A 26,735-nucleotide genomic window follows, 5' to 3' on the forward strand; every position below is an offset into this window, starting at 1 on the left:
CCATGGGATGCCAGGGTTCTGCTTTTCAGTGGCTAAAAAAAACCCTCCAGCGCTGGCGGGATGGGGTCAGCCCACATCGGGGGGGACCAGTTTGGGGTCTGCTGGTCTACCGGGGGGGAAACTGGGGGCAGCGGGACCCCCAAACAGTAACAGATGGGGAGCCTTGAGGAGGAGGAGGAGGAGGAGGAGAGGGTGAGAGGGGCAGCTGCAATGAGGGAGGAAGAGGAAGAGGAAGAGGAAGAGGAAGAGGAAGAGGAAGAGGAAGGGGAAGCCACCCATTTTCCCCAGGTTGCAGCCAAGCTCTTGCCCACTTGCAGTTGGCACTCTACGTTCAAGGCTCTCATCTCTCTCCCTAATCCTACAGAGCCAAACACAGCAGGGACTCCTTCCCGATGGAAATCTAGGGCCGAGAAATGTGGGTGGGGTGTCTTTTGGTTGTTTGGTTTGTTGTTGGGGTTTTTTTTCCCCATAACTATCGCTATCAGATTATTTGCTTCAGTGTGTGTAATGGAGCTTTTTGTGCTCCGTCTCCTGCAGATCAATCGACCAGACAGATGTCTGATTGTCCTCTTGTTTCAACATATATCATCATTACTCCTTCGGAGCTGCTGCAAAATAGCACAGGTGTCAATAAGAATAGAATTTGGCCCTACATTTATTTTAAATTAGGCTTTATAGGTGAAAAAGGTTGGGTTTTCAGAAAAATAAGCCTCCCCTCCACATTACTGAGCACACAATGTCAACATGAGGCTGCTTAGGCGATGCAGCAGCCTCCAGAAATAGGGCAGACTCCTAAGCGCTGAGAGTGACAAGCCAGCCTAGCTTGACAAGCTTTGCCAAAGGCTAGCCGAGTGCAAGGAGATTACCCTGATGTGGGGAACAGAGATACTTGAGCTCAGGAATTTTTCCCCGGGGTGTGATTACCTTGTAATAGCCGCTATCCCTCACTCTCATTTCTAGCTGGAAAGGAGGTGCAAAGTGAGGCTCCTAGTTTGTATCCATCAGCTGGTAAACAGACAAGGCATGGCTTTTAAGGCAACCTTGGAAAAGTGCACAGGCACATAAATGTCCCTATCATTAAGGTGGTGAGTTTTCAGCTAGAAGAGACACTCATATATTGTGTCGTTGGAGCATCCAAGTGTTTGTTTTTAATTTACTGGGGGAAAACTTGAGTGAATCGCTCAGATTTGGACCAAGTGTTTGAGCCACTGCTGCACATTATTCTTTTTTTTCGCTCTCCTGTCATTTGTAGCCATGCATCACAAGCAGAACGGGAGCCGCTCTCTTTGAATGCTGCCTTAGAACGATAAAAACCACGATGATCCAGGTCAGGCTAGGGGAAGGTGACCCGACTGCCATAAAACATCCTTGTTCTGAGCCACAGCCACCACCAGGTCACGTTTCCACCGCACAGCGAAATTAGAGATTTGCATGGAGCACGAGGTGCATCCCTTGGTTATCAGCCGTGTTTCAGAACGACTTGGCCTCCAGCTGAGGACCTGCAGAGAAGACTTGTCCATGCAGGAGAAGGTGGACTGGACAGGTTTCCTCAGGTCCCAGACCCGGTGATGGGAAGAGATGGTGCGAGCCAGGCTTCTGCAGGGGGTGATTTTTGCTTTATGTCCCTGTGCTTGTTGGGGATAGCAGGTTGGCTTGGTGCTTTCCCTCCGTCACTCAGGTCCGCTTCAGAGCTCCCACCGACGGCCACAGAGGTCACTGCTTCGTCTTCCACGGTGGGGTTATCCCATGAGAAGGGGTCCGTGCTCTGAAGTGGTTGCCCTACAGAGGCTTTTGCTAAAGGAAAAGGGGATGCACTTTCCTGCAGGTCTTGGCGGAAGGGTTTTTTAAGCCGAAAAATCGCGCCTGGTGTGTTCAGGCTGGAAAGCCACCAAGCAGCTATATCTCTGTGATGCAGGGGGCTGCATCAGGAATGATGACAAGCAGCAGCACCAGACACCTCGGGCTACATTTAAGCTGCTTGGCCTTGGTGGGAGAAATGGCCCAGTGTAAAATGCAGGACGTAAGGTCGACTGCAAAGGGTCAGCCCCAAAGTGCGCCTGGTCCAGCATCCTGCCCTCGATAAGAGACAGCAGATGCTCAGGAAGCAATACAAAAATAGAGCAAACATTTGCTCGTGCTTCGCAGAATACTCTCCATTCCCCTAGTTGTCTGTGACTCGGGAACCTCCTGAACTGTAGACACCACCTCTGCATTTAATCGCCCTTGATTGGCTTGAGGGATTCTTCTTCCATCGATTAGTTTGCCCCTTATTGAACCAACACAAACTTTAAACATCCACTGTAGCCTATGGCAAGGAGTCCCACAGCTAAAAATCTCTTTTGTTTATTTTGAACTTGTCACTTGATAGTTTTCTTTGACGATCACTCTCTTCCTTTGAAGAGCACTGAATAATGCGAACAGCTGTTCCCCAGTCACGCCACTCTTCCCATCACAAAACTTGTTCATATTTCTTCTTGAGTCATTTTTTTCTTCCAAGATAAAAAGTCTTAATCTATTCAGTCATTCCCTGAATGGAGGCCCTTTTATGCCTTTGATCATCTTCAATTGCCTTCCTCTGTAACTTTTCTGTTTCTTCTGTATCATATTTGAGATTGGTGAATCAGGACTGCACAATAGTATTCAAGAGATGGGAGCCCATGGATTTACGCAGCAGCATAATGATTGCCTCTGTTTTGCTCTCTCCTCCTTTCCTAATAATTTCTAGCTTTCTGTTTGCTTTTTTGATTGCTACTGAGTGTTGAGCTGACATTTGCATAGAGCTATCTATTATAACCTGAAGATTTCGCTCCCAAGTGGAAATAGCCAGCTCAGAGCCCATTATTTTGTATGTAAAGCTAGGATTGTCTTTTCCCATGCGCATCACTTTACATTTATCTACATCAGATTTCATCTGTGATTTTATTACCCTTTTATTCAGTGCCACGAGGGTCTTTCTGCAACTCTTCACAGTCAGCCCTTTGCCTCAACCACCCTGAATATCATCAGCAAACTTCTTCTCTCCCTGCTCACTGCTATTTTAAGATTATTTATGAATATTTCAAAAGCATGGGATAGTGCTTAGGCTAATTTAGCAGCTTTCCCTCTCAAATTTGAAGGGCCAGGTCCCAAGAAGAGGGAAGAAATGTAGTCTCCCAAGCTCTTGGCATGGGAGAAGAGATCACTTGGTGCTTCTGGGGATGGATGGTGTTGTGCCTAACCAGCACATTTCCCTCTCCCCTCGCACAAATAGATGCAGTGGGGGGGCGATGCCATTTGCTGGGATGTTTGTCTGCCCCCTCCACCAGACCGTATGGGACCAGTGAGAGACGGATAGGGTTATGGTGGCCCTTTCTTCTGCTGAAGCTGGGCCCTGGTACAAAAAGAGGTGCGCAGAAGTCCTGAGGTCCCAGGAGGGGAGGCGGAGGGGAAGCAATGGATGGCAAAGCCTTTTTCTCTGTACGCAAATTTATGAGACATTGCTTTGAATAAATAGGAGCTAACTGGCAACTCTTCCTTGCAACAAGCTTCACGGGAGCCTGTTGAGCTTGCTAAAGGGAGTCCAAGGCTGGAGTTAGACGAGGAGCCACCACCCACGGGAGGAGAGTGTGAGGATGAGGGGATGGCTGTGACTGCCCTCCACCTGGGTGAGGTGAGACCCAGCCGGCCGGTTAACCAGGAATTACTGTGACGTGCACTTTTTCAGTGGTGGTTTTTCCCTGGGGAGCAGCACCTTGCAGCAGTGCCTGGCTGCAGGTCGGTGCCGGGGTGGGCAACAGTGAGGAGAACCTCTCTCTGCTGGGTGCATCCTTGTTTGGGGGAACAGGCTGGAGAGTTGCTGCTGCTATTTGTAGACAAAAGAAGTCAGGCTGAGCAGCACCATGGCACCAGAGAAATTCGGAGAAAGTGAACGCTTTGGTGGAGGATTCCTCCTCCCTGTCCAGTGGTGCACCTCGGAGCCATGGGTTCCCACCGAGCATGTTTTCCCCTCCCGGTAATTTCTTGTTGCTGCATTTACAGCCAGGCAGTGCAGGATTTGCCAGCTGTCTGGCAAGACGTCTTCCAGAAAAGGCATGCAGCTTCCAGAAAAATGCTCTGCGGATGTGGTTTGATGCTCCTGCAGCTGTGAGGGAAGAAAGGATGATAGTGTCTCTTCTCTGATAATGGAGCAAACATTGCTCCAAAGCGGAGATGTTCTCCCCTTTAAGAGACATAGAATAGAATAGAGAATAGAGTAGAATAGAATAGACTAGAATAGACTAGACTAGACTAGACTAGACTAGAATAGAATATTTTCAGTCGGAAGGGACCTACAATGATCATCTAGTCCAACTGCTGGACCACTTCATGTCTGACCAAAAGTTAAAGCATGTTGTTAAGGGCATTGTCCAAATGCCCTTAACACTGGCAGGCTTGGGGCATCAACCACCTCTCCAGGAAGCCTGTTCCAGTAGTTTCTCAAGGTTTTGTTTTTAAAGAAGAGACAGGAGCTGCTTTTTAAAACTTCTTTTAAAGTTTTAAGCCTTTTAAAAAGGCTTAAAGCCTTTCTTTGCTCTTTGGTTGCCTTTATGGGAACAGCCTAGACTTTAGCCCAATTTAGTTTTTAAAAAATCAATGATGCTGATGCTGAATTTCCTTTGTCCTCTGGGGAGACCACCTGGACCAAAGACTCTGCAAAGTGCACCTTTTGCAGCGCTCCTGAAAAGCCGATCCCAACAGTGGTGGATCTGAAGGAACAGCCCCAGGAAAATGTGAGTCTACCCATACCATGTGAGCATGCCTGTAACATAGGTTTCTTCCTGGCGAAAGGGAGAGCAACCACCCCATGGAAGTGGCAGAGAGGAAGAGGAGAGGGATGTGGGCAGTGGGAGCTGGAGGGTGAGGAGGTCCCCCGTCCACCCAGGTGCCCCATGCCAACCTCACCGCTCCTGATGGGCGCTGCACCCCACAGCTCTTTTGCTGCAGGAGATATAAGGAAGTGTTTGACATCGTCATCCGAGAGCTGATGAGTGAAGATGAAGTGGAGGAAGAGCTGGACACGGCTCCCTGTGCCGACCCTTCCCAAGCTGAGCTGAGGAGCAGCATCAAGAAGAAACTGCTGCAACAGTAAGGGACTGAGGGAGAGCAGCCCCAGGCCCTGGTGGGAGGAGAGGAGCTCCATCACCACGTGCCTTTCGGTCCCAGGGAATTTCGTTGGTGGAAACCTACTTGTGGCATCGCACTGCTGCCCACGTGCACCAACAAGCACTGAGCCATCCTCATGTCAGTCCTGTGATGGACTTCCCTGGCAGGAAAGATCCATCGCCTGTCCCGGGCAGGATGTCCTGAGTACGCAACAGTACCAAACAGGGCCAGAATAAGATGCTGGACCAGGACGGTTCAGTGCTGCCAAGGCAATACTTGCTTGAGAGTCCTCATGCAGCTTATCTTTAGAGCCCTTAGAAAGGCACTGGATGGCTTGATAAGGAGAAGCTAGAGCTGAGGGCTCAGCAGCCATCAGCTGCTCCATCTCTGCAATTTCGGCATTGAAGGTGTGATGTTTGCAGATTAGGAAGTGCCCTAGAAAGAAGAATGGAGCCCCATGCTTTCCAGATGGCAAAAGTTTTTCCCAAGTCAAACGCCAGGTAACTGTTCTCTGCCAAGAGACCTGAAGGCACCTGACCCCATCTGGGGTCTCCCTCCCATTGCAGAGCCCCTACACACCTTCCCACCAGAGTTGCTTTGGTCCCCACACCCAGCAGCCTTGGTGGACATGGATGTGACTTCCCAACCTCTTCCCAGGCTGCTCAGTAGCAGGAGAAGGGTCTAACTCCTGTTTCTCCCCCCCTGGGGATGCATCTCTCCCAGAGCACACCACGGGTGGCCGTGGCTGGGGTATATTGACCTCACCAAGGTGGGCAGAGACCGGACTGCATCACTTTTGAGTTATCCATGCTTTGTCGCTGTTTCCCCTTCTCTCCCACTATTTTGGTCCTTTGGGGTCTGACTTGTAAGTGCCATCATATCTTCATGGGTGCAACAGCCCACACTGAAATTTCCCTTGGGTACAGAAGAGCAGCATGAGGTTCAAGTGCCACTCAGGTCATAGAATCATAGAATCATTTAGATTGGAAAAGACCTTCAAGATCATCGAGTCCAACCATCATCCATGCTCACTAAACCAGGTCTCCAGGTAGGATCTGGTTTGAGCTTTTTGGGTAGGGTCTGTCTTCTGCCTCTGGATGGGTCAGCAGCGTACGTGGCGTGCAATGCTTGGTCCCACCAGCCACACAAGCTGAGTTTTGCCTTGAGAGACCAGAGTGGCAGTCAGGGGCACAAGGCACAGGTGGAGTGGGGCAGGGTGTCTGACCACACGTGGGCAGCATGTCCTGAGGGTTGAGACTCACCTCATTTCTGTAAGCCCATACCCACACCTTCGCCCGTCGCCTGCAGCTCCCCTCGACAGAAGGGCAGGGAAATAGGTGTTTCTACTGCACCATTCGTCAGACCTGCAGTGAGATGGCTCTCCCATTTCTCCGGCTATAAAAGGTGATGATAAATATATATATTTATATATATAAAAGTGACAATCTCATATGCAGACATTTGCATTGCTTCAGGTGAATCCTGATATAACATCGCATGACACTTTTTTTTTCCTTTGATTATGTGGGTGGTGTCATTAGCCAACAATATGATCTTATTTTTAACTTCCCTTTTTTTTTGATCTTAGGTTAGGCGAAGGAGGCTTTGAGAGCTACAGGGAAATATTTCAGCAGTATCTGAGATTTGTTGCCTGTAAGTGCCTTTCCTAGTGAGTTGCTGTGATTGCTGGGCTTGACCTGGAGCCAGGAGCACAAGGTAGCTTCAGTGCACCTAGAGAAGAAGCAGAGACGCCAGCCCTTTGTGTAGTAAAAGGTGCCATAATCTTAATTACGAGTGGCCAGGAACCTTCACAGTTTCTCAAAACACAGGTCTGCATAATTCCCTGTCTAGAAGGCCTGTCATCACCATATGTCCTCTGGTTGAGAGGATTCGGAGATGGTACAGAAGAGACTTGCTAGTCCATGTCTAATCCATCCTTTGCTGTAAGTAATTATCAGCTGTTCATGGGCTGGATGTTTCATTGTTTTAAGCAAGGACATCCCTTACATCTCTTAGGAAAGCCATCCTGCAGCGTCACAGAGACTACCCCATTCTAGTTAGGTAAGATTTTGCCTTTCCACTTATTTCTCCTCAAACAAGGCAAAACACAAAAACTCCTCAGTCTCTCCCTCCATCCCCCCTCCTTTCCAAATAACCCATGATACAAGGCTTGGAGAAACAGAGCTGCATCACCTTCTCCTCAACACCAACCTTCTAATATTTTTTTTCAGGGACCAGAATCTCATTCAGACTCTCAGAACAAAACAAATATGCTGTCAGACCGAAAACTGTCCCTTTTAAAAAGCACCGACCGACATCAGCACCTCCAGAAGACCTGCTGGAGCCAGACAGCGAGTTTGTTGCAGAGCACTTAAAGGTGGGTCTCTTCTTGTTGCTTTTCGGGCAGGAATTGTAGAGAGCTGTATGGTGTCATACCCCGTGAGAGTCCTGTGGTTCCAGTCAAGCCCATTTAGGTGTCTCCTGTGAGATAACGGAGAAGATCCTGATTCAGCAAAACAATAAAGTGATTATCAGTGGGTGCACTAAGTTGATGGGACATACCAACTTGTGGCTGTTTGAAGATGGATTTAATCAGATATTCATGGCTGGGGTGGAAAGCTGAGTCTGGCGTCCCTGCGGTTTTACTGGGACGGTGCCCGTGTATGAAGGCTTTTACTTATGGAGCACCCTATGCAGCTTGAAGGCTGAACGCCACCAGTCAGTGATCAAACTGAAGCCTTAGACCCTGGTCTACTCACTTCCATACCGTTCATCCCTCACCCTCCAAATCAGGCTGCCTTATCCAAACTGCCCAGCAGCATCAGATCCAGGTTCCTCAGCCAGGAATCACTTGGGGGAGCGCTCCCGGTCCCCGGTCCAAGCCCTAACCCAACAATTTAACAGCACAGGCAAAAGCCTTACGGGTCCAGGCAGCCTTGAATTCATCAGTAGGGATGTCACCGCTGTGTCCAGCAAGGGATGGCGTGTCCCGGGGGGTCCCCTCCACCCCAGCTGCTAGAAGAAGCAGCTCCCCAGGGCCAGTTGTCCGAGCCCCAGTGTCTCCAAGAGGGCAAGCACAGACTGGTGGCCCACTCCATCAGCCAGGGACTGGATGGGACCCCCTCGCCAGCTCAGCCCGCGGCAGCACGGCTCTTCTTTTCCCTCCCCTGCTTCGGGTGTGCAAGAAAAGTACCTGTGATTTATCACACAATCAGTGATTTTGTTGGCTTTTTTATTTTTGACATAGAAGTGCCTTATACTGCTCTCCCCTCCTGAAATATAGGGGTAGCAAATCCTCCTGCCTGGGACCCTCTGTCTTTTTGGCCTCATAAAAAGCCTGAAAAATGAAAGCAGGAACAATATCGTCGGTTTGTTGCTTTTTGGTTCCCCTCCATCCCTTACGACCGGGAAGTAATTCTTAGCTATTCTGCAGAGCCAAAATGTGCATCTTCAGGTTATAAATTAGTGCCGCAGTTATGGCTAGAGTCAGCCACTTCACATGTACAAAATGCCTCCACCTGGGAGCTGCTGCGGACGAGTCCCTCGGGTCCTTGCGACAGACAAAACCCGAGCACGGCCCCTTTCTGCACATGAGAATTAGCTGCTGCTTTTAACAAAGATGTTAAAAAGGAACAGCGAGGTCTCCCCCGTCTCCTAGCTGCTCTCCATTCTTCCCGGCTGCTTATTCCTATTAGAAAGCATTAAACCCAGCTCCCTTGTAAGGCTGGGAGCTAAGCCCTTAGCAAAGAAATGTTTCTATTTCGCTTGTCAGTATGTTGCAGGATAAATTACTTGCGTGTCTGATGGAAAGAGGGCTCTTGGCAAATTATATCATCAGAGAGCAGCTAATAACATAAAATAAGAGAGCTGAGCTTTGTACATGAAATGCAAAAAAACCCACAGAAGTGAAGGATGAGTTTTCCTCAGTTATTTAAAAGGATTTAATTAAAAAGTAAGCAAGCAAACAAAAAAAAAAACAACCAAGGCTAGGTGGAAAGCGCAGAGTGTGATGGTCTGGCAGTGCTCTGGGCTTGGTACCAGTGTGGGGAGAGGAAGACCTCGGGCAGAGCATCCCATCCCCTGTGTCCAGGCAGGCATCCCCACGACTTACCTGCCTCTCACCACCTTGGTTTTGCTCCTACAGCACTGCCGTTCTCCCGAGCCCGTAAGACGACGTTATCCTGACGGACAGACATTTTTCCTCCTGTTCCCGGATGGAAGCGGTCAGGTTTAGTATCCAGCAGTGACAGTACTTGGCTGGCTACACAACCCGTGCTGCTCTTGCAACGAAATGAGGTCTACAGAGCTGGTGGCCTTGGGGTTGGCTGTCTGAAGGGTGGTGGAGGCTTGGGTCACTTCCCACCCCCCCCCAGACACTGTCCCGTGATGGTTTTCTTCTCAAGCCTGCTTTTCGGTGGGCTTTCTACGGGCTCGTCTTTCCTTAACTGTTTCTCAGCTACCCGTCGGGCAACTTGGCCATTCTCATCACGTTCACCAAGGAAGCCCTGTTCACCTATTGCATCCTGGAGGACAGCAGGTACCCCGAGATCAGGGCTGCCTTCGGGAGCCACGGCCACGGGCTCTGCTTCCACCCCGACGGCCACCTCTGGTAAGTGCCGGCAAGCCCAGAGGTGACACCGGGTCCCAGCTCGTCCCCGACTCGCCCCAGTGGCACCCTAGGGCTTTAAGGCACGCTGAAAGCATTTTCATTTTTTTGTTCCTATTTTTTTTTTTTTTTTCCATGAGACAGTGCAGGAAAAAGGAGGGAGGGCTGTGCTGCAGTCCACCGGAGCAGTGGCTTCTTGGTGGGGTTTTTTTTTGGTTTTTTTGGCAAGAGGGCATGTAGGGATTGTCCCATCTCCATCGCCACCGACATCTGTCCACAGACCCTGGTGTGAGGACTCATCTCGGCCAAGACTGGCCACACAGCCACGGAGGTCTTTTGGCCCCATTACAGTTGAGGGATGAGGGCGAATCTACTTTTTACCGGTTTCCAGCAGAGCCCCAGGTGGCCACGCTGGAAAAACGTGGGGTTATTATCTGCACACAAGCGAAAGCCTCAATAGCCAGAGTCGGTTAGCTTGAGGTCAACATTGCTTCTGGTATGTTTCTAATATCCAGTGAGTGTTCCTCACTAAAGAATGACTTAGGTGACCAATTTCTTGCAGTCTTTGTAACATGAGGTGACCAATGGCTTTAGTAGAAACTGCTGGCGTTCGAGCCATCAAATACTAATTTTCCGACACCCCATCCCCAGTCTCCAAAGTTTCCCTTCAGAAAGCTAGTATCTGAGGGGATCAGTAAATCCCATCTCAGTTTTACAAGTCCTCCCCGTGCTGAGGCTAATGAATGGACATCTTAAATGTCTAACCGGCTATTACAAATCATTTCAAATAGCTTTTGCAATAATGCTTCCATCAGACTCCTGCAGTCCTACCGTTTGCCTGCAGGCATGTTTGGTCTTTCATCCATCACGCAGCAGCCAGGTTTTTACAGCCCGGCACCCAGGCGATCCGTAGCAGCACTAAACCATCGCCGACCCCGCCGCGGGTCTCTCCTCGCCCCGCCGGACCACACGTTCCCCATCGGTGTTAGCCACGCACCGGCTGCTGGCTTGCCATCAAGCTGGGGCAGGCTGCTACACCCCCCCCCAAACCTCTCCCAGCATCTGTAAATTAAGGCTGATGCTCAGTGACCGATTGATGCTCAGTGATGCTATTTATAAAAAGAATATGATAGCTTTGATGAGAGGAAAACAGACAACCGACAGCCTGTGGGTAGGTCGTCTGTCCCGCATATGGACCGGTTCAGGCTTGTCCACGGCTGGAGCTGGAGCACATCACAGCTGCAAAGTTAGATTTATTTTTTTCCCTGCTGTTTTTTTTCCGAGCTGCAGCGTGAGGTAATGCTGGGGGAGGCTGAGCCGCTCTCACAGCCTGCTGAGAATCAACTTCTTCACGCTTAGGCAGGAAAAACTCAACGTAACGTACGCCGTGAATGATAAAAACTCTCCGCGTGCCACGGCTGGGGGATGCTCCAGCGCCCAGAGCCGCCTTCTCAGCCTGTCACGAGATGGGGAGTATCAATTTGTATTTGTATGCCGTCATTAGGGGCTGTTTTCCCCCATACACTGCATTTCTCTCTCTTTTGTAGTTTGGCAAGGCCGTTTCCCATACCCAGCCAGCCACGCACGCACGGAGGACCTGTTTTTAGCATAAAGGTTGCTAGAGCAGAAGAAATTACTGTGTCCAGGGACTTTCAGAAGATGCTGATGTGCAATAGGAAAAGGGAGACTCACGCACATACAGAGCCCACGCTCTGCCCGAGGATTTTCTCTGCCCTTCAGGGACTCATTGCGCTCCCAGGAGCCGGCCAATTTCTGTAGCGTGCTTTTAGCATAGGACAAAAACTATTACCCAAAAAAACAGTCCCTGACCTGATGCATCAGGTCCCAGCAGTGACTCTTGGATGGCAAAATTAAGAAGTTTGGTCCGACTGCAGACAAAAGATGGCATTTGGAGCTGGGAAATTGTCAGCTCTGGATTCATCCAGCTTCTCGTTTGTCCCCAGGGCAGCCCTGGATCCCTGCACCGGGATCTGCTTGGACCGGGCAGGGAACAGCCAGAAGCGCTGGAAGTGGCATGACTTCAGCCACCACACTCACAGCCCTCCTTTCCAGTCCATCACCATGAAACTGAACGGCCACCTCACCCTTAAAATCCTGGCTCAGGATCACATCAACTTATTGTTCACCAGCCGCAGCGATCGTATTCGTTTCAACGTGGGGTCCCGGCTCAAGGTGAGTGCTCGCTGTAGTAACCCAGCCCGGCCAGCTCCTGTCTACCACCTCCTTGGAGAGCAGCAGCAGCAGGGAAACCTCCCGGTGGAGATAAGCTTTGGGACCGGTCACAGATTTTCAGGTGGAAAAATCACTGTTTCGTTCAAAAGCAAATTTCCTGCCCCTGTGAATCTTAATGAAATTCCCTTTCGGGAAAGCATTTAGATAAGATTGAAATGCTGTCGCTAAAGGGCAAGAACAGCAAATTTATTCTGAAACACTATTTCTTTTCAAAACATTTATATTAAATGTCAATACAAACACAAAGCTCCTGGTTTTATCTAAACAGCATTTCACTTAGCATGAAACGAGCATCTGGGGAGAGGAGCACCAAAATCCTTTAGTATTTGTTGGCACTCAAATTTCCACCTCTGACCTTTCCCTGGAGGTGGAAATGCTGTTTTGGCCAGGGCTCAGCCCTGCTCGGTGCCACTGTGACCGTCCCAGCCTACTGGTGTCCATCCCCGTCCTCCACTGGATGCAAACACGAGCGGCCAGCCCTGAAACGCAGGTCACGTCACCGGGAGCTCACGCTTGCTTGGGGGCTGTGTCCTCAGGGCGAAGGATTTGTCTTCCCCGACGCAGGCACAAACCAAATGTTGACAGCCCTCATAGCAATAAGTCTATACGTGCCCACAGATGTATTGCTAATGGAAACAGGTATCTGGGGGAGCTATTCAGAAAGGTGGCAACAACTCAAGGTCAGTATGTGGAAGCGTAAAGCTCTGGCACCTCCTCTTCCATCCCCAAAATTCAGACTTCTTCCCAGGACCCATTGCTACGTTAGGTAAGGAAGTCATCTTCCCTGCCCCACCACTTCTGGGCAGCCCACTCCCACCAAAGGAGGCAAGAACCGTGAGTTTAGCTCCTCAGTCCCCTTCTATGTGTGCTGGAAGAGGATCGCCTCCCAAGGGAAGCCGTAGGGTTATCATGCTCCATGGGCATGGAGGGAAAGGGCACCCCGAACACGCTACACGGGTAAGCATGAAAGGTTGGGTTACAAGGGATGCTGCCCCGCTTCAGGGGGTTCAGCATTAACGCTCTTCGCTTTGGACGGGCTCTTTTCGCAGTTAAAAGACCCAGAGACAAGTCACCTGCTGAAGCAGCCAGAAAGCGAAGAGGAGCTCTTCCTTCAGTCTAAAAAGATTCAGCTCAGGAACCTGCTGTTCAAAATACAGACAGCGTTGCGGTGCTTTTGGCAACCCCTCTCTCAGTGATATCACACCTCGTGTTTCATCATCTTCTATCTGCACAAAATACCGAAACGAAGGTATTAAGACTCGCAGCAAGCAGTTACATCAGCATTTCAGATCAACTTTGCCTTCGTCAAGGAGGTAACGGTCACTTTGCGATGAAAATAAAGCTCCTTTTTTCAAGCTCCCGATGCCCATCTCCCTGTACATCAAGTCCTCGTAACACCAAACTCGTCTCGGTTGAAAGCACTTGAGGGATCCTGGTACGATCAGTGGGGTCATATGTCAAAATGTGCAGTACTTCAAAGGAGATGGCTTCATTCCTACAGCTGATGAACTGGACTTTGGGAATTTGTTGTACCGAGCGTGACTGAGGAGCCTGCTCTGGCTCTCAGCCGGAGACACCAGGGCTGGTGGAGAGGGGATGGCGAACAACAGCTTGGGTACAGGGACCGGGGATAATCCAGGAGAGGGAAGATGAGGGTTTAAGGGCTCCAGTTGGTGGCAGATAGCTTAATGGCATGGTTGGCCACCACTGTAAGGGGCCAACCGATGCTTTTTTTCTTTCGGTTTTGTTCTATTCAGAGGTCTTTGTACCAAAGATCTGATTTTCTCCACAGTGTTGACTTGGTTTTAGGGTTCAGTGAGGATAAAAATGCACGAGGGTAGGAGAAAGCAGTGTTTGTGGACACAGGGCTGGATCTACCTGCAGTCACCGCATAATTTGCTGCAGCAGCACTGACTTTTTCCCCTTTTCCTACCCACATCCCTTTGTCAACACCAAACATGCAGAGTTTGAGGAAGGGACAATTGGTTTTGCTTGGAAAACACCCAGCAGAGCATAAGCTATGCTGTGGGCATCACTGTTGTACAAAAAGAAGTGTGAATGCCTGGCCAGCTGCTTTGGCATTCATTTCGTTTACGAGGGATGTAATCCAAAGGGCCAATCCTCTTTAGGAGACTCCAAGCACCTAGGAAGCAATGGTCACACATCACTGCCCCACACCAGGCAGAGAGAAGCTGAATTCCACAAGAAAAGAGCATTTTTCCTTAGGTTAGTTCATTCAAATGACATTGTCAAACCCAGAGGGTGAAGGGAAGCTTCACACGGACGTTACAGGGGACAAACCCCAAGTGTCTGGATGATGTGCTTCTACAACACCAACAGCCAGAAGAACCATATGTGGTAATGAAAAACTACAGGTAGATGAGGCTGTGACTAACCAGGCAACAAGAACAGCTATCAAATACAATACTACTTGTGCTTTCTGCCACCAGCTCCCAAGTTTTCTCTTAGTAAAAGCCAACTAGTTAAAATATGTTCTTGTATTACAGTTGCGATTTCTGCCCCCCTAACAAAATTGCAAGCCAAGAGACCATTTAGTCACACAATATCATTTGTCAGTAAAGAAAATACAAATTTACTTTTATTATAACCATAAAGAGGCATTACTTCAACAATTAGCTGTACATTCAGCACTCAGGTATACATCTCTGCCAAATAAAGTCAATTCTCTTACTGCTAAAAAAGAACACTTCTTCTCAGCGATGCACTGCTTGTGCTTACAAGGATGTTTATTGTCTCTGTATTACAGTTATCTTGACAGACAAGCCTCAGGATACAGAATAAAGCTTTACTCTTGGACCAAAATAGGAGGCAACATTTTCATTTAAAAAAATTTAAAACGGCAAGTTTCTAGTCAGATAATATAAAGCATCTTAAATTAATCTTTTGAAAGTATTTACACTATTTGTAAACGTAAATATCTGAAACTGTACAGGTTTAAACAAATGTTCATTTAGCAAACAGGCTGTATAAACTGATTGCTCTTCTAATCTTTCAACCAGCTGTCCTAGAGCTGTTTGAGTACTCTAAGAGAGAAAAAGATCCCAAGCACAAGAGTGACTACTGCAATGGTTTACCCTTCATGTCTTTTCTGTACAATGTCCCTATTAAGTCAGTCATAACTCTATACAGCGACCATGCAGTCCTCCTGTAAAACTTTATAAAAACCAAATATACATATATTACAATGCACTGGACATTATTTTACAGCCTGTATTTCTACATAAGTAAAAAGGGCAAGCTTTCTTCCTTGTTAGTTCCTTTAGTTAATTTTTAAGGAGTCATGTAAGGTCCTACGAGTACCATTTATGTACCTCAGCACCACTGCTGCAACACTTCTCGTGGTAGCTTTAATACCCACCATCTTAGTCTCCAGCTATACGGTTTATAACAGGAAAATTATTAAATCAAAACACCACTGATGTGCATGGAAATTTCTGCATCTCTAAAACTAAAGAGCAGGTTTTATAAATAAGTTAAAAATCTGCCACGTAAGTCACCACATTTTTCTTTCGCAGTGCTGCACAATAAAGACTTACACACCCGGACACCCTAAAGCTCCTAGTAGTGTCTCATTCCATTAATGGCCAAGTGTTTAGCATTCAGCTTTCTGAAACGATGACCAATTAATGCATACTGAACGGCGTGCATTAGTTACCAGTTACCAAGTACTTATCCTCTCTTGACAATGCTGATTTGACAGGCTTGCACATTCAATTTCTGGCATCCCCACACCCCGTTATTTGCGCTTACTCCAGTGCGCAAAGGCTGTACAAGTTCCAGTCCCAGTTCACATTTTAAACAATGCACACCACCATCTGATCTTGGGTAAGGCCAAAAAAACAACTCTAACCTAAAACTAAGGACCTGAGAATCTCAATGCTAAGCTTTGCTGTAAAGCATCTGAAAACATGCAGTTCCCTCAGAAACACCAGAAATTACATTGCACAGCTTTCCATTGCAAATCCAAAGGAACTGAGATTCTTTACATGGAGGAAGGTTAGAGCATGAAACTTCAGGTCTGACCTCACAGCTCCCAATCACACCAGTGTAAGAAAAACAGCATATCCAGTGTTTCAAGAAATGCTTCACATGCGGGAAATAAAGTCTTCCCAACTAAAAACCTCTGAATTATGTTCAAGCACGTGGTGAATTACCAGGATTTTGGGGAGAGTTAAAGAAAAATCAGAGCATGCCTGCTCAAGTCAAATTGTCATACTAATGGGCTTATCTCCAAGCCTTGCAAATATCTATTACCGCTCCCATTTGATTCCCTGCGCTTTATTTCCAGCACGTCTTTGAAAAGTGCGGCTTTTCACTGCATACATCAGCTTATTAAAGGAAAGCAAGAAAGGTTTTTACATTTAAAAAAACAGGATTTCAACTTTGAAAACATCTGGATAAGGCAGTAACTGAGCTTCCATAGGAGTGATCAGCAAAGGGGTTTTTGTTTTGTTTTCTTCCTCCCCCCACTTCTCAAGCCAATGACCAGGAAGACCTTTAACATATCAATAAAACTGTTTTTTTCTTTTTTTTTCCTAAAACAGGGTTAAGCAGCCTGGATAGTTTTGACGCAGACTGGACTGCACAGTGGGATCCTCCGTTTACTTCAAGCGAATGTCTTTGCATTGCCTTCACTGCCTGGCATTCAGCTGAAGTTTACTTCAAACAGCCCCACTGTTGGGCTACTTGGACATTGATAAAAGTAAGTTCACCTGAAAGACAAAAGCAAAGCCTACATTAGACAGAGCAGCTAAGTTTCAGAACTGATGTCCTGTATTTTAACCTTCAAACAGGATTCCCAGGAAGCACATGGAGTCTTAGATGAACCCGGAGAAGACAGGTACAAAACAACTGGGCAAAATTTCCAGTCAAATGCCTACTCACAGGCTTTTTAAAATGCAATTGCTGACCATGTTGACTAGTCATTTCAGCAGTCACAAGCTACTGTATCAAAGTTTCTAGGATGACTTCAGCGTTGTCAAGGAATTCCAAGAAATATGCGCACTGGCAAAAAATGTTAACATTCATCTTAGAGATCTGAAACACATTTGGGATCCTTTGCAATACTTGTTTCCCACAGATTACAATACGGTTTCCCATACACTTCAGTTTGTAGAAGAAGCGATCCTAAGGATTAACAGATCAACAATTAGAGGAAGCCATCTCCTCTAGGATAACCCCACCTCCTTCCAGTGCATCACTCCCACTCTGTGCTCCAGGATAGTTATCTTGCATCCCTGTAGCCACATTCACTGCAGGCAACGTCCTCTAATCCGAGTGTCTGTTTAAATATTGGCATCCTGGGATAATCATGATTCTATCCACATTCCATGGACCATTAAGGTCAAAGCGAGATTTTTAAAAACCTACTTGGTTTCTGTCAGAGCAACCTAATACAAAGAATTCTTAACCCCAGTCATCTGTGAGACTAAAGACCTTATCATGTAGGGTTACATTTTCATAAACATCTGCACATTTTCCCAATGCAATTTACTTCAAATGAACCCTTGTAATTCTTTCGCATGCTTCCTAATGTAAAAGTTGCTGCTTTTTGTATCTGTCAAAAGCAAGACTGCCTCCACACGCATGGGCTTTTTTAAAGCGTATTCACTAGCTTTGACATCTCTCCAAAAAGACAAGCCCAGAAACAGCAAGACTCTGCCACAATGTTGTACAACTCAATCCCCAGCAACATCAATCACCACCTTCAGTTTAAAAACTCTATTAGATATTCATAAAAAAACCAAACAAAACCCCCTTTTAGCTGAAAGGCTAGAGTTCAGATAAAGCCCTGAGTTTAATCATCCAGGATTAAGGGTGATAATAAATAAATAAAGATTCTGAACACTGAAAATACTAAAAATGAAAAAAATAATGTTTAAAAAAGCCAATCATGTGAAAGAGCAACTGATAAAACAGGGAGCTTCAATATATACCTGTTCCATTGAAGGACAAGCTATGATCTGGAGATCTTCATTACTGAATTCTTCTTTCAACAAAGCGTGGAGTTTCTGGAACATTTGCTGAATGTTATTCTTTTAAAGGAAAGAAGAAAAACCTCAATATTAAAAAACACAAAACGCATCTCAAACATGAACCAGAAAAAGCACAATGTACATGGAATAGCTACTGAAGTGACCAGGTAGGGAGAAGTGGTTGAGCTTTAAGAGCTTTCCTTCTAAAACAAGCCCCAAAACAACCACTAGGAATCCACACTGACTGTGAGATAAAAACTTCAGCTAAGATGTGCTAAGCCGAAACACTGAGTCCTACAGACTTAACCTGCAAGCTTAAAACTCAAGCTTGGTTCTTTCTGGTGGGTTTACAGTGGGTCTCCCATTGAATCTGTACCATCCTCTCTGCCTCCAGTGCTTCTGCCCATGCATAACTGACCAAACTGTACTGGTTTTGGCTGTGACAGAGTTAATATTCTGTATAGCAGCTCATGTGGTGCCAAGCAGAAGATGTGCAGAATGAACAGAACCGGTTACTTCCCTGTAACGTGTGTATGTTATGTAGGCCGAGTACAATGGAGAGCAGGACAGCTAGGTTTGTTTGTTTGGGTTTTTTAAGCTAAACATATCATTATAAAACATAGTATTACATTTATTTATTTGTATTTCATATGTCTTTTTAACAAGCTTCTCAGATCAGGGACACCACAGCGACTGTAATAGTCTGTTCGCTATTTGGTGCATGGTATTTGTCACGTTTACTGGCTGGACTGGTAGCCTAGAATAACTCTACAGATATACAGATATATGTATGTACGTGTGTCTGCATATATACACTTATAAATATATGCATGCATACGTATATTTATATAGATGTATTATTCACATAACGACACACACACAGAAATACAAGGTGAATGATCCCACAAAATGTGTTTAAAGTCTAACTAAATGAAGGCCCAACACCTACAGGAAAGCATGCTGAAGTACATCTAACAATACTCACCCTAACTGGCTTAAACAAAATTAATTCTGTATCTTTATTGGACAAGTATAACGACATGCTTCGTAACGTTGATGGCAGCTTTGTTTTTATTGTCTTATAAGTGGAAGAGACCAGATCGTTGATCTTTGCTGAAAGTAAAAGAAAATACGCTTAACAGGCTAAAATGGCATTCTGTTAGTTGAAATCTACACTCCAGAATATCACCTCCACTTTACTGGGGCTGATCATAACCACAGGTTTGTGTGAAAGGGAAAGAGGGGGTGATTGGGCTGTGCAGCATCAACCCATCATATGACCACAACATGCCAGACAAGGCTTTTCTTTTGGGACCTACTCAAGACATCAGCCTCTCTCTGCTGGCAGAAAATGCATCTAACCCATTTCTGCAAGCTGCCACATCTTCCTGAGGCTCCTGAAGTCACAGCCTTCCAGCAGCAACAAGTCCTCCACAGGCTCCCCCCTAGAAAACTTGCCTGGAAAAGCAACTGCTGGGAAATAAACAGTGCTAGTAAAGAGAACTACATAACATAAATTCTCCTTACTGACCACAGTCCACATCTGTAAGAAGAAAGGCTGCACAGCCATCTGGACTTTGAATCAACCAGGCAGGAATCCTCTTTCAGACAAGACCTTCTTTCTTTATTGCTAGGTATTTTAATGATTTTACAAGATCTTTGCTTAAAGGGCAGGGGAAAAGTACATTTCATGTAAGTACCAAAGTTAATATACTATGTTTATTTTTTTCCCCCCAATTTCTGCTGCATCTAAATTTTTTGCCTACTCCTGCTTCCCAGACAAATGACTCCAAGAAACAGCAGAAGCTCTGCTTAGATCTGCCTCTATACATATAATTATCTCCAAACAAACATTAAAAATACTCCTGAAGAAGCAGGAGATGTTAAGTAGAAGCTCAAGTTAGCCCTTGAGAGTGTCTGACCCATGGAGCAGCAGTGAATTATGAATGAATGTGGCCGGCTTTGCATTTTAAGAACATGATGCAACAGAAGGTTCCAATGTATGAATTGGAATAATCAGATTTTTCAGTGTCACCCAGAAGCACAACTTTGTGATGTGAAAAGCAAAACAACCCAGGAACCAAATGTTTGTATGAAGCATTCACATTTGAATTCTTAAGAAAAAGGGAAACAAAGCTGGATTCCATTTTTGCATAGCAACAGGAAAACTGAAAAGGAAGTAGGTACCAAATGTACGGACAATAAAAGCTTCAATGCAGATTCATTTTTTCCTACAAAAGCAAAAGCTTTATCTTAATATAATCAAATAATTCCTTAAACACATTCCGTATGCAGTTGCAGAAATGCTGTTTTCATGCAAGAACAGTCACAGCTTGAGAAATACTCGAGTCATTCATCTACTGCACCAATTAAATACATACTCTGAAGTTTATCGGGTTTTGATCTAGAGGTATCTTAAGACATTTAAACTAGCACACAGGTAAAAATAGAAGCCAGGATTTTCAAGAAAAAGGTAGACAGTTCTTAAGTACTTAGAATTCTTCCAAATCAATCACAGTCTTACAGTCCAAATTAATCTGGTCTGCTTTTCAGATTCCTGTGTTTTAGAAGTCAGGCACAGAGACAAATGACATTCTGAAATACTCGAGCCCCATAAATGCAGCTTATATAGTTCTACCAAAAATGGTGAATGGAAAGGGTCTTTTTCTCCATTTGATGAGAAGTTTTTAGAAGTCATCTCAAAGTAGGAAACAATCATGGCTTTATTAGCCTACAAGCACTTCAGAGACAACATGAATATAAACCAAAGCAAATACCTGGTTGCGCCCAAGGTTGCTGCGAAAGGCTGTACTTGGGACCTCCTTGAGTGGCCATTGTTTTTAAAGCAGCTACCTAAAACAAGGACAACCAACAAGATGATGTTTCTTTCAGCTGAATTCACAACAAAGGGACCAAGTAACAATTGCACAAGTCTCAGATACTGCAGTGTACAGAATCTCCCTTGCTCTCTCTCTTCTATGCCCTGATTTAACAACACACAAGGGAAGCAGCTTGACAAAAATGCAAATGAAAATTACAACCATGACCACTTCTTGAAAGTAAAATTCAAAATGGGATTACATTTACAAAGACGCTTAGGCACCTAAGGATACAAAACCTCAAAAGAGATTTATACTTAAGGAGGTTAGTCAAACTCCCCAGATTCCCAATGAATCATTGGGATCACTTGCACAATCTATCAATCTCACTGGTTACCCCTTTATATTTTAGGCTCACCCCAGCATGACAGGCATCAGTAAATTTAATACTGTAATCTTCTAAATTCTCAAAAAACAGCAGCTGGGATATTTGTGATGTCCACGCAATGCTGTAGCCCCAGTTTCTGAGAGGCCATGCCACTTCTTCTCAGTACATAAGGATCCACATCACACTTTTCACTTTCCAGAAGTAATAGATCCTGCTGTGTGGTTTTCTCAAGATGCCTAGAAATCCTGAGCTCTACAGCACATTTGAGCAAGAAGCGTACTGTAACGAGACATCTTTTTTGTTCCCATCCCCTAGGATGCCTAATCTTTCTGACCAACTTCTATCAGGAATTTCTGTCACAAACAGGACTTGGGAGGAAAGTCCTGCTTAGCAAGCACCTCACTGGTGTAAAATATGCTGAAAACAAAACTTTAACACGCTTCACAGCCATGCTTTAAGACCTCCCTCAAGAACATGCACGACCCAAGACTGTTTTTGAAGGCTTACAAATTCAGTTAAGGTAGGAGTTTTCCCGCAAACAGAAAAGCTCCTGCCAACTTTCACAGACCTGTTTCAACTCAATGAAACATTAAAGCTCCTTGATCGAAGAGCATAAGGGGTGCTTTTAAAACCAAACTATGTCATGTTCCTTTAACCTATTAATCTCAAAAATGCCTGGAAAATTGTTGTTGGAACTTAAAGGGAAGCATGACCTTCTAATGGGAAATGCCATCAACTAATCAGACAGAACTAGCAGCTTCTCCCATACCCAATTTAAATACTAATTCCCTTGTCCTACCGGTATTTCAGTAATGTTAATGAACATACAACATGTCTGTACCTTTGTCATGAACTCCTCCAGCTGCTCTATAAACTGTTTGGTTTGCTGCTGAATAAACTGCTCACAAGCTGATTTCAGATGACGATCTACATCTTTCTTAGAGTCGATGTAATGTTCTCTGATTTCTGGAGTACCCTTGAACAGAAGACAACAATTCTCTCCTTTTTATCTGCCAGAGATCACCACCCGCTTAAATGACCCAATTTTTCTTAATGCAGTAAGACTCCATATTACCTCCAGTAAGAACTGTATCAAGGCGTTGTTGCTGTTTAGTCTAAAAAATCTTGAAACTGTCTTAGGGTTCAGGATTTTAAATGCTGCATCTGTGAATCAGAAAGTTACTCATGCTTTAAGTCAATGAGATTCAGCTCCAGAAATTAAAAACTTTAATCACTCATTTACACACAAAAAATAGCCTAGCTGATTAGGACCATAACGTTAATGATTCCACTACCACTAGGTGTGGATGCACAAGTGCACATGCACAGAAGCACACAAAGCGTGACCCACTACTTTTTAATTGCACTTACAGTAAACCTGAATTAACAGTTGCACAGTCTAAACAGATAAATACTTTATATGAACCTAACAAATGGCTGATATTAGCCGTAGTGCTGATAGCATGCAAACTGTCTGAGCTCTTTTCCTTTTGTAACTCTATCTACAAGTGAAAGACTTCTACATAAGCTATGTAGTTAAGCATTTACAAACAATATGCAGAATTTGGCCCATGTTGACTGGGAAAACCAAGTACACTTGCATGAAATAACTTAGAAGTGGCACTCTTTTCCTCCGGGCTTAATTATTTTAGTTAGGACTGAAGAACAAAACATCAAGGTTGATATACACTCATGTTTATGGTCTCTACAGAAGTCCCAAGAAGGAAAAGCAACAATGTCTGTAATTAACACAAGATATTGAAATTATTCCTATAGTGTTAACAGGATGTTGTCAACCTGAGATCTAGTCAAATTGGGGAAAAGGAAAATTGTCAATACAGCTTCAGAATGGCTTATTGCCCTAATGTCATTCATTTATCATCCTACACATCCATCTGCTTTTTTTTCATTTCAGAAGCAATTCTGCACCCCTCTTGCTGTATAAAACAATGGGAGGGAAACAAGACGTAAGAGTTAAAGAAGTGCTGTCAAAAGCTTTAAACAAAGAGGGAACACCAGATACGTAGACGTGTACATTTTGCACTGAACTAAGAATCTGCACTCCTATGCAGTTAAAGGAGACCACAGAGAAAGATTCAGTTTGTTCTCGTAATTATTTCCCAGAAACTTCACCGATTCCAAAAAGAGCCTGTGTTCTTGATCAGAAGCCTATGGGCTAGTCAGTGTGAAAGTCACTTCTCCCCACTGTATACTTCAGTTGCACGAACCTTAGCATTATACTACTTTAAAAAAAAATTGGGCGGAAGCATGACTTTTACATTAAGGAGTGTCCGTTTGTCTATAAATCCCAAATTAAATCTTAAATCAATGTGCAGAAAGCTTGGCTAGAACACAGTAAAACTCCTATTAGCCATGTTATTTTTCTTCTACAACCCATCCCAAATATAAAAGCCCTACTGGCCTATGCTAAACTACGTTAAGAATTAAGTGCAATGTACATCTTTTCAACACCACCATCACCATCCAATATAAAGAAAGCGTTTTCCACTACTTACCACCACCATCTGCGAAGCACTGGCTGGCACAGAAGTTTATTCAATTAAATGAAGATGGAGAAAAAACTTGTGTGTCAGCCAGGACAAGACACCAAAAGGATGTATTTGCCCTTTAACCTCCAGTCAACTAGAAACTACTCAACAGGTAGGAGGTTTCATTGATGTTCAAATGCAACAGCTGAAATGGTTAGTGTAAGAATTGCTTGCTTCAGAGTTAAAACAGCAGCACATTAGGTGGCAGGAAAGAAAGGTTATTTCTTCAGCTTTCTCTTCTGGAATGGGAGAGAAACTTGACATGCTTCCAATTATTTTTCCGATTATCTTTATAAACTTGACAAGTGCATGACAGTTCACTTATGTATTGAGAGGGGTTTTTCTGCATTTTATGAAGGAACCACAGTACAATCTTAAAAATCATGACCAGGGCCACTACTCTCTATTTTCACTTCCTACAACAGACATGGCTGCTACATAAAACTATTCAACAATACTGTTTATTGAACTTGCAACATAAGAAATCCTTTCCAAAACAAAACCTCACAGAAAGGTCTAGGAAATCTTAATTTGTTCTAGGCAAGTCAACTATGTATTGTTAAATTCACCTGCTAAACAGTTGTAAGAAAAGATATTCCTTTAAAGGGTCAGAAAAGGGGAAAGACATCTCTGTGCAAAAGAAATGTAGATTACTTAGCTGTCCTTAAAAGGGACTGGATAAATAAGTTGTGTCAGCAGCAAAAAGCAGTCGAACGCATTTCATACAAAAATAAAGAATCTGTTAGATTCACCTTGAATCACCCTGAATAAGAGAATGGTTTGGTTTTTTCAGAGAAGATAAGAACAAAGCAAGATATTAGAACAAGCATACAGGTCATTGCAAGTGAACATAAAATAAACCCAGAACTTTTGCTGGCACATTAAGGGAGGACAATCCCATCCCATTCTGTAGCCAGCAACTGTTTAGTACCTCTAGTTTTCTTAAGGTCCAGGGAAATTTCCTTAATGGTGAAATCAGTGTGGAAAGGAGCAATTTGTTCACGAAGAATCAAAAGGTGTTTTATTAAGAAAAGCTGTCCATCAACCTGGGTCTACAGCACAACAAGAGAAAGAATATGCATTACATGTAAAAAAACCCAAAACAATTAAACAAAGAGCAAAGTTTCAACACCTCCACTTTTATTAGTTACTTCCTATAACAAAATTAACACTAATAACCTTACTAACAAGCTTTTTCCATTAGTCTGTAGTGCCATTAACTACACTCTGGGACCACCAAATCCCACTTCTGTACTGTTCCTAACACATTGCTCTACAGCAGCAGACTTTATTCACATTTCTTAGAAGAATTAGATTACACATCCATATTACTAAATGTCCACATGGAGTACAGGTATCCATTATTTGAAAGATACAAACTTATTCTTCATAAGAGCCAGGAATTATTTCCTGTAATTCATATCATTTATAGTTGAAAAACATGAGGTTCCAGAATTTTTTTAATCATTACAATGATTAAGAAAAAGCCAAACAGTTAATGTTTCTGTAATGACCTTGATTAACTGTGCTATTGTGCAAAGGTCTTACAAGGCATTTTTCTCATGTCATTAAATGCAAAGCTTAGTTAATTTCTAAACAGTACAGCAAAGATACAAAGAATAAAACAACACCTAGTTCACACCACTGAGACGATCAGTTTTGCACTGCTTGTTATTTTAGCTATGTGCTTTATACTGCGTGCTGCTTTTAATCTTTGAAATTCATGGCTCATTGAGGTAAATGGAGGAGAACTCAAGAATTCAAATTTGCTTTTGCAAGCTGGAAGAGCACTCTCCTTGATAAAATGTTAAATAAAACCATAAAGAAGAAATCAGATTTAAATCTGCAGTTTTAACAAATAGAAATGTTTACTAAAAATAAGTGGTGGAAGGGTTTATTGAGGTTTTGTTTTTTTTTTTTATTCTTACATGTATGATTTCACCAGATAATGTTAAATTAACATGCATCAAGAACAAAGTGGTACAGATCCTAGTCCTGGGACAACCTATCTAGGGTTTGCTGCAGGATGAGTTTCATTCTCTGCAATACTTTTAAGTCAATGCTGACCCGATATACAGTGCTGGAATGGATAATTAACTGTAGCACTCTGAATCAATTACATATGAAATAGTTTCTGCTCAAGCTAGAAGGAAACGTGGTTTGAATTTCTTTTTAAAGATACTACATTTAGCAGATATTTTTCAAAGGACACTCGAAAGAAATACTTCGAAGGCTTACTCCAACTACTTAAAGTAACACTTAAAATTAAAATGACTTGATGAAATGGCATTGAATTCTGAGCAACACATCAGATCAAACCTTTTGATAATAGACAGTTCTGAGCAGAGAATACTTAACAAATCTTCCCAGTGAATTTAATACTTGGAAAGATTTTTGAAAATTCAAACAATGGAGGCAGAGAAAAAGAGAACAGAGTAACAGGCAGTGAAAACAAATACAGGGAGCAGAGACTTCTAGCAGAAATTTTTCTTTAGGTATCACTTGATTGAATTCACATGAGTTAGAGCAGCCTGTAAACACGATTACTACGATTTGTATTCCACCTTTTCAGATAGGCTACCATGTGAATCATTATCTTTGCTTTACAATACATTAACCGTAACTAAAAGCTGGCAAATCCATCAGGTCTCTCGGGGCAGAGCAACATGCTTTCACTGAGATTTCAACAGAATTCTGAACAACTGCTTCATGCCTTTAGATGAACAGGGAGGGGGAAAAAAAGAAATCATACCCAAAGCACAGATTCTGACCTTGTTTTTGCTGATAGAATCAGCAGCTCCCAGCAGCGAGTGGATACAGGCAGATAAGGCCTCTTGCGATAATCCCTGAAACACTGCCCTCTGCAGAGAAGAGGAAATCAGACCAAAAAAACAGGTGTTAGCAAAGCTTAAGCAGAATTTAAGAGTTGCAGCTTGTGAAGGATGTGCTTAACCAGCACATAAAACTCCACAGTAGTTAACTACAAACATGTCATCTAAATGC

General features: G+C 44.3%; 1 protein-coding gene across 1 annotated transcript in view; it reads right to left on the bottom strand.

Moving 5' to 3' along the window:
• Positions 1-14,605: 14,605 nt before the first annotated feature.
• The window catches only part of COG3 (component of oligomeric golgi complex 3), a 31,818-nt gene continuing 19,688 nt past the window's right edge, over positions 14,606-26,735 (bottom strand). Inside the window, exons 16-23 of the mRNA XM_010583444.1 lie at positions 26,504-26,593; positions 24,664-24,784; positions 22,259-22,347; positions 22,025-22,159; positions 20,754-20,829; positions 18,962-19,089; positions 17,938-18,036; positions 14,606-16,713 (exon numbers count right to left, since the gene is read on the bottom strand). Of these exons, the coding sequence (XP_010581746.1) occupies positions 16,684-16,713; positions 17,938-18,036; positions 18,962-19,089; positions 20,754-20,829; positions 22,025-22,159; positions 22,259-22,347; positions 24,664-24,784; positions 26,504-26,593 (768 nt within the window). The 3' untranslated portion in view covers positions 14,606-16,683. The remainder of the gene's footprint in view (positions 16,714-17,937; positions 18,037-18,961; positions 19,090-20,753; positions 20,830-22,024; positions 22,160-22,258; positions 22,348-24,663; positions 24,785-26,503; positions 26,594-26,735) is intronic.

This window comes from Haliaeetus leucocephalus, unplaced genomic scaffold (genome assembly GCF_000737465.1).
Source record: "Haliaeetus leucocephalus isolate CR32 unplaced genomic scaffold, Haliaeetus_leucocephalus-4.0 Scaffold897, whole genome shotgun sequence".
NCBI classification, from domain to species: domain Eukaryota; kingdom Metazoa; phylum Chordata; class Aves; order Accipitriformes; family Accipitridae; genus Haliaeetus; species Haliaeetus leucocephalus.